General features: G+C 47.1%; 1 protein-coding gene across 1 annotated transcript; it reads right to left on the minus strand.

Annotated features, from left to right (window-relative positions):
* Positions 1–176: 176 nt before the first annotated feature.
* Nup98-96 (nuclear pore complex protein Nup98-96) lies at positions 177–7623 on the minus strand. The gene is made up of 9 exons (XM_089470605.1): positions 6858–7623; positions 4139–6688; positions 3546–4070; positions 3306–3476; positions 2986–3173; positions 2623–2911; positions 1550–2561; positions 1082–1491; positions 177–1019 (listed from the first exon to the last, which is right to left on the minus strand). Exons 1-9 carry the CDS (start codon positions 7135–7137, stop codon positions 520–522), a joined length of 5925 nt encoding a protein of 1974 aa, XP_089326731.1. The 5' UTR covers positions 7138–7623; the 3' UTR covers positions 177–519.
* Positions 7624–7632: the final 9 nt, after the last annotated feature.

The raw sequence follows: 7632 nt of genomic DNA on the forward strand, positions 1-7632 counted from the left end.
TACTAAAGCTGAGAAAAATCGACCCACAGCCAGTTTAATCGAACTAGTTTTTAGTTATTGACCAACAATGAAACCATTGAGCTTACAGTAAATAGTTGATTTTTTGTTTGTTTTGCTTATCAAAGCTGTTAAATTAACTTTAATCTTTACCGGTACATACATAATTCACTTTTAACTTTAACCGACTAAAACAAAGATCAATTTTATTGTTTATCAAAAATACGTAGTTAATAATTATTGACATCTTAGCAATTTTAAATGGTGAACAAATAACTAAAGTTAAGTGATAGCATTTCTAGCTGAGGTTTGTAACGAAACGTAGCTTACTTTACACAAATTTTCATTTTTCTTTTAAGTTATTTATATTTTTGTCATAACAGTTAACTGCATGCGTATTTTTATATGTAAAACTATATATATATATATTAACTCTAATTGAAATGGTTGGTAGGCTAAACTATATATCGTCTGTTTTTCAATTTTTCCAGGTTTATCTATCTATGAATGTGTCCATATTATTTAGCTTTGCATCAATATGCTCTCGTTGGTCCGGAGTGGCGCTGTTTCCGATTCCGTGAATGGTCGCTGGCTCTGTATCTTTTGCATCAGCTCGTCGAGCAGATTGTTGAGCTCTTTGGTGGAAAACTCTTGAGGCATGGGCAAACGCTCTAAAGCCATTCTTAATACAACACATGGCTCCAGTTCAGGACAAACTATGCACATGCCATTCACCAAGCAGCTCAAGCTCTTTGCTATTTCGCTCTGGCAAAGACGATGCTTGGATGTGGGGCATGGCAGCAGACTGATACGTGAACAAATTTCACTGAGCTGTGGCTTCAGATTTTCCCAGCGCGCTTGTATATCCTCCACGCTGCTTACGTTGTGTATGTGCTTGAACTTTTCGTTGATATCAATGTAATCCAGAAATATCTGACCCTGATTTGTCCAGTTTGGTACTTTGACGGTGCTGTCCGTAGACTCAAACTGGCTCAGCAGATTGTACAAATACTCCAAGTTACCTGCAATAAAAGTTTAGATTAATATAAGGAATAACAAATATAAAAAAATATTTTAAAATTACTGTTTATCACGGCATCTGGTGCAATATATTGGTAGATGATTTCATGGGCTAACACCCAGTGCTTGGCCTTTAATAAATACTTTGCTTGCATGTGGCGCTGGCCTTTGGCACCAGCTTTTAATGCCTTTGCATAGTCCACCCAGGTTTCCGGCACACCTAATTGGTGGATGACAAACTGCTCCTCTTCGCTCAGCGCCGCATGGGCGTCTATGCTGACATGCTGTTGCAGTGTGTGCTGCACAGCGCGTTCACGCTGATTACGATCTTTGATATGCAATTGCACAAATACGGACCATTGCCACAAGCCCTCATTCTCTAGCTGGCTGGCAAAATCCACGTGAAACTGCGCCTCTGTCAAGGGGCTGCAATGTCTATAGCCTAGTGCTTCTAAGGTTTGCAGCAGCATCCAGCTACAAATAATGGACAAATTATTAACTATTTATTAAAACTACTATTAATAGAGCTTACCTCAGCCGAAAGTCCATTGGATCGGAGGTATGTGTAATTGGGTTCAATGTTTGCTCCAAGGAATGCTTACGCTTGGAGAAGAGCTGCAGCAGGTGGTAACGCAGATCATATACAGGATTCTTGCTCTTGTAGGGGGTGCCATTGTAACTTGGTTTCGGCTCATGCGCGTAGAGCTCTTCGGCTTGGAAGGCCTTGTCGTACTCCAGCAAGGCATCAGTTATTGTCGACGTGGGCGCAGTAAAGTACCAAAGCTGTAACGCCAATACGTTTAGCCAGTTACCGTCCTCAAGCAGATTTATGGGACCATGCGAGGACATCATTAGTGGCACGCCTGCGGCCAACATGAACATCTTGATACGCTCCAGGCTTATGTATTTATCGGATTTGCTCTGTTGCCAAGCAAACAGTTGCTCCTCCATGAGTAGACGCACCACAGCCCCAGAGCTAAGCTGCGCCAGGATCAAAGCCAAGTTTGCATCATCGTATTTAAAAGCCAATTCACAAGCTTCGGTTACACGATGGCAGCTTAACAATTCTAGCATGTGCTCTAGGTAGCTATTGCTGCTGACCTTCTTTGATAACAGGTCTTTGCTAACCAGCGTGTTTTCCAACCACTCCGAAAGCAGATTGCGCCGACACATGATCACATAATGTGAGTTGTCATCCCGTCCAATGAGCTCATCATGCTCTCCCCACAGTGCAAATAGAAGCGACCACACGGACACACCATAGGCAGCCATGGTGCTGGTATTGTTCAGCTTAATGGCTTCGGCCAGGTGTTTGGCAATCAGTTGTGTTCCATTGTTGGACTGCAGCCAAGGGCATCCGCTGCCCTCCACCTTGTTGAAGCTGCAATCTTCCAGTTGGACTATCAAATGAGGCACAATGCTTTCGGCAAACTGAGTATACATATCCACCGTGTTGAACTTTATACGCTGTAGCACATTTGATGATAAATCATTAGAGGCTCGTGGCTGAAACACTAGCGCCGCGGGCAACATCTTGTTTTTGACTATAAAACAAAATATGTAGTTGTACTTGAAAGAATCCTGGATGTATATATGTGCACTCACCCTCATGAACGCTACGTAGATTGTTGAACGTGTTGGGTATCATTAAAGTGTTTTGTGGTCCAAAGCTGAGTTTGAAGCTTCGTCCTTTGTAGAAGCCGAGATCTGCAATCCAGTGACTGTAGTGACCATATGCTATGGATCGAGTCAAGGGTACTACTGAGCCGAAAACCTTAATAGGTGCCACTTTGGGTTTTATAACAAAGTCGAATGGTTTGAATTGGTTGCCCAAAGATGTTGCTGGAGTCTTCTTTTGGGCTGGCTTCACACTTTCAGCTACCACCGATGAAGCCTGCAAGGATAACCAAAAAACAATATTTATCATTTGTTTTATATTTGATATTTTAATTTAATATCTGAATTTACCTCCTCCGATTGGACGTCGCGAATTATACTGGTAACTGAAGCAGATGAGGAGACGGCCAAAAGTGGTGATTGTCGACCATAATCACTTGAGCTCTCCGATGCAGCCGGTTCCTTCCACAGATATGTGTCCTTGTTAAATAAATTGGGGGTGCGCTTCACCTGAGGTGGATTCAATTTTGGCTGTGCATCTATTGAGGTAGAAACCAATTTTAGATGAGAAATCACAAGAGATATAGTTTATTATCGAGGTCTCTTCTATCCATATTTTGAGATTTAGACAGATAGATTGATAGATTGAGATCCTCAAAACGTATTCATACCTAATTCATCGTCGCTGCCTTGATCTTCTACAAACAGTGATGATTTCATCAATTGCATTTTGTGCGGTTGTTTGCCTACAATATCCTGGGCCAGAGCAGCTGTTGGGCTAGGCACAGTACGTGGTGCATCAAACATGGTAAAATCTGCGCCGCTGCCGGCTTGAAAGAACTCTGGGGAAAGGCAAACAAGAATACAATTTGAATGGTTATCGATCAGGAAACTATGATCTAGCTACTTACGTGTCTTATCCATCATTAAAAACTCCGCCGAGTTGTCCATGGGGCGAAAGCCGCTGGCAACGCCGGCGGCCAATGATTTTGGATCTATGTTGCGTGCGGCCTCTTCCGAAATCCGTTGGGCATTGTGCAAAGAGGTCAAATTCACTTTATCGGTAGAAGTGGTAGCTAAGCGTTGCGCATCCGTGGTAATTGTTTTGGCTTTTTTAGGATCCGTGGGCACATCGTCATCCTCGTCGCTGTCGTTCAGACCGTACTTGGAGAAGTGTTTGACGCGGAACACCCAACTGCCTGTCTCTGGCCTATACTCAATGAAACGTGTTGAATTCTTATCACAGACGCGACGCAATTTGCCCTCCCAGTCGATTTCGAGCAAGCGCTGTGGATCCTTGATGGCTTCATGCTTGGTCTTGTCTAATGGCCACACCTGATCCAATGTAACCTGAGCTTCACGATTCAAGCCATTGCCAATGGGTGGCTTATTGTCATCGTCCGGATATATGATGACCTCTTTGTTGCGAAAATGTACTGTCGGAGCCAGTAAAGAAGATGATTAAAATACTTTGCGTAATGTAAACAAGTTAACAAGCAATTACCAATCTCATCCAGATTAAGGCCGGCTACGTCAAGCTCTTTGCCAAAGTAAACGTTGCCGTAACCTTCGCGGCCAATTGTAAAATTGGGCACCACGCAGGACCCATCCTCGGCCAGATACGACTTGAGGTCTTCCAGAGAAGGTATGGTATAGTAGCCCACACGGCGGAGCACAATACCCGTTGGGTGGGGCTCATAGTCAGCGTCAGCATTGATTTCTGCTTCGACAGCTGGCTCGACGGATAAGCGTTGCTCCGAATCGATGGAGCGTATGGACAGTGTAGTGTCATTACCATGCTCCGAGTTGAAAGTTTCCCGTCGCACAATGCTACTGGCCTGATCCTCAAAGGGATTCTCCGGAATTGTAGAGACAGAGAGACGTGTTGGCACTGCGCTTTTGTAGGTTTCAAGGGGTTTGCGTGGTACCAATTCCGTGAGGGTGCTATTTAAAGGAGCCTGATCTATGCCCGTCTGTAGATTGTGCTGGCGCACCTTTGCCAAGTTATTTGGATGCAACCACGACTCACGGCGGCTACTGTCCTGATCAGCTTTGTTTGCAGTTGGTGAGGTTTGACCATTTCCGGCTTGTGCCGGCTCGTTGGGTATGGCACCATTGAATGATTCACGTTGCGGACGCACTATACCCACTATTGGGGTGCCGTTGTTGCTGTTGCTGTTACTGTTGCCATTGCTCAGGGCAGCACTGTTATCCTCGCCTGTGGCAGAGCCCTGTGTCGCCACTTTGGGCTTTATCACTAGCCGCTTAACGTTGGGTTTAAGATTGAAGCCCTCTACGCTGGCGTCAAACTCCTCCAGGCCTTCGAACATGGACTTGCGATTATTGGAGGTGCCCAGCGCCTTTACGCGAACGTTGGATGGACCTTCCTTATTGGTTACCTTGAATTGGTTATTGCTCATGTCCAGTACCGCCTGTTGCGCGGCGGGATTCGTAGCACGTGTGGCGTCCACGTCATCGTTACGCTTCAGATCCTTGAAAATTGGCGTATCACCGTATGGCGACGTCACCTTGGATAAAATCTGCTGATGTATAGGCACCATGACAACAGCAGGAGCGGCGCCCACTCCACCTAAGCCCGATAGACCAGTATTAGCGCCACCTCCAAGCGTACCAAAACCGCCACCTAATGACGATCCAAAGCCACTTTGGTTGGTGTTGCCAAAGAGACCGCCTCCACCGGTAGCTGTGCCAGTGCCTCCGCCCAGGGTAGAAGTGCCGCCGAAAAGTCCGCCGCCAGGCTTGCTAGCATTGCTGAACAGGGAACCGCCAGCGTTACCGGCATTAAAATTGAGAGGCGCCGATGAAGTGGATCCAAAGCCACCAAAGGCTGAGGTTGCTGGCTTATTGAGATTTGAGTTGAACAAGCCGCCTCCGGTGCCCGCATTAGTGTTGCTCAAAGAAAAGTTGCCGAAGCCCGTATTTGCTGTGGAGCTGGCGCCAAAGGCAGGCGCCGCAAAGCTCGTAGTCGGCTTTGACCCGAATAGCCCGCCGCCAGCTGTGCTAGTTGCCGGCGCACCGAAGCCACCGAAACCGCTATTCGGTTGCGACACCGAAGCACCCAGACCAAAGGCGGGTTTATTGGGATCATTTGCAGTGGTTGCTCCAAACAACGGTGTTGCTTGAGTGGTTGCACCAGCGGTGCTTCCGAAACCACCGAAGCCAGTCGTGGTTTGTCCAAATGCCGGTGCTGAGCTCGTGGCGTTCGTCTGGCCAAACAGGCTTCCTGTCTGGCCAAAGCCCACAGGCTTGGCGCCAAACGGATTCGAAGCGTCCGTAGCTGTGGTACCAAAGCCTCCGGTCGTGGTAGCTCCGAACGGTTTCTGTAAGAAATTGTTCTGTTGGGCGGGTGCACCAAAGGCGCTGGTTGCTGCTGGCTGGCCAAAGGCCGAGGTGTTAAACAGGCTCTTATTCTCGGTGCCCGTCTGTCCGAACAAGCCAGTGCTGGGCTGTTGCTGAGCTGGTGAGCCGAAGAGTCCCGTGGCCGCGGGTTGCGTTCCGGTAGCAGGACTTCCAAAACCGAAACCACCCGGTGCACTGCCAGCCTGCGGACCTTTGCGCGAACTCAAATAGTCCTCTAGACGTAGTTCCTCCAGTGACTTCATCTCGTACTCTTTCATTGCGGTAATGCAGTGTTGTTTCGTATTCACATTGTTTGCCTGCCCACCCTTCATGAGCGTGTCCGTACCAATGGTGGGCTGGTACTTGGCCACTGAAGTGCCCGGATTGACACCGCCCGCCGCCCCCACAGCCACAGTTTGCGGTTGTCCGAATGCCGACGCAGCGCCACTGCCAAACACATTTGTCGTCGTTGGCGCTGCCTGACCAAAACCGCCAAAGCCCGAAGTGCTAGCAGCAGTCGCTTGCTGACCAAACAGTGGCTGGGCTGCCGGAGTTTGTCCAAAGCTGCTCAGGCCCAAAGTGGCGGGTTTTGCGGCGCCAAAGGCACTCGTCGCACCCTGCCCAAACAGCGAGGTATTTGGAGCTGCTTGCGTGGAGCCAAATATGTTGGATGTTTGTGGAGCTTGTGAAAATGCTGGAATAGAAGAAGCAATTATTAAAGGCATTGGTACTTGCTATCAAATTATTTAATACATGTGTATGTACATTGCATTAAATAATTTATTTATACGACTCTCTAGAGTCTCCCATAATTCATTAGCAAGTCATCATAGCTTATTTAAAGGGTATTATTCGTCTCTAACCTCCAAATGATGAGGGCGCTGTGGTGGTGCCGCCAAAAGCGCTGGTTGTCGTCGAGCTACCAAACAAGCCGCCAGGCTGTTGGTTCGCTGCCGGTGTGGTGCCAAACATCGAGGGCTGCGTCGGTTGGGCGCCGAAAGCGGATGTGCCTCCAAACGCTGGAGTCGCTGGCTTCCCAAACGCCGATTGACCAAATGGCGTTGCAGCTGCGCTGTTGCTGAACGTTCCGAAGCCCGTGGTTCCGGTACCGGTGCCAAATGTGGGCTTAGCGCCGCCAAACATCTTGATCGATCTGCCGGCTAGCTCTTGGTACACACAAACATACACTAAACACTAATCGCAAGTCGTCAAATGACTTCACAAAGGAGTGAAACACGAGCTCGGGTTGCGCAAATATATGTTTATGTATATGTAATGTATGCGTATCTTGTGAGTGCCTTTGTGTTGTTATTCGGGTGCGGCAAACTCGAAGACGATCAAACGGGTGATCGTTTAACAATAATAATGCAACTTTTAATATATTGAGCCCGCACAAAGTTATTTTGGAAGCACAAACACAGAAATGGCGCGCCGAATATTTTTCACGATGTCTTGTCTGGCGGAAAACAATGCGACCGTTCACAGGCACCGTCGAAGGTGTTTATATATGCGAATTTATATCCTATGCAGCCCTCGTTTGGCAATAAAATAAAAATACCAACTTAAGCTAAAACATACTCTTAATGTGTATGTTAGCTTTAAACATAGTTAAATAAGCTCATCACATTAAAAAAATAT

The sequence above is a fragment of the Drosophila arizonae genome, chromosome 2 (assembly GCF_054131065.1).
Source record: "Drosophila arizonae isolate 15081-1271.41 chromosome 2, UAZ_ARI_1.0, whole genome shotgun sequence".
Classification (NCBI taxonomy): Eukaryota; Metazoa; Arthropoda; class Insecta; order Diptera; family Drosophilidae; genus Drosophila; species Drosophila arizonae.

Bases quoted from the DNA above. Each gene is read 5' to 3' on its own strand.
- Nup98-96 (XM_089470605.1), bottom strand. From the start codon at position 7,137: ATGTTTGGCGGCGCTAAGCCCACATTTGGCACCGGTACCGGAACCACG. The intron at 6,689-6,857 runs GTTAGAGACGAA...CTTCTATTCCAG, and splicing joins AGCGCCCTCATCATTTGGAG to CATTTTCACAAGCTCCACAA. The intron at 2,912-2,985 runs GTAAATTCAGAT...TTATCCTTGCAG, and splicing joins GCGACGTCCAATCGGAGGAG to GCTTCATCGGTGGTAGCTGA.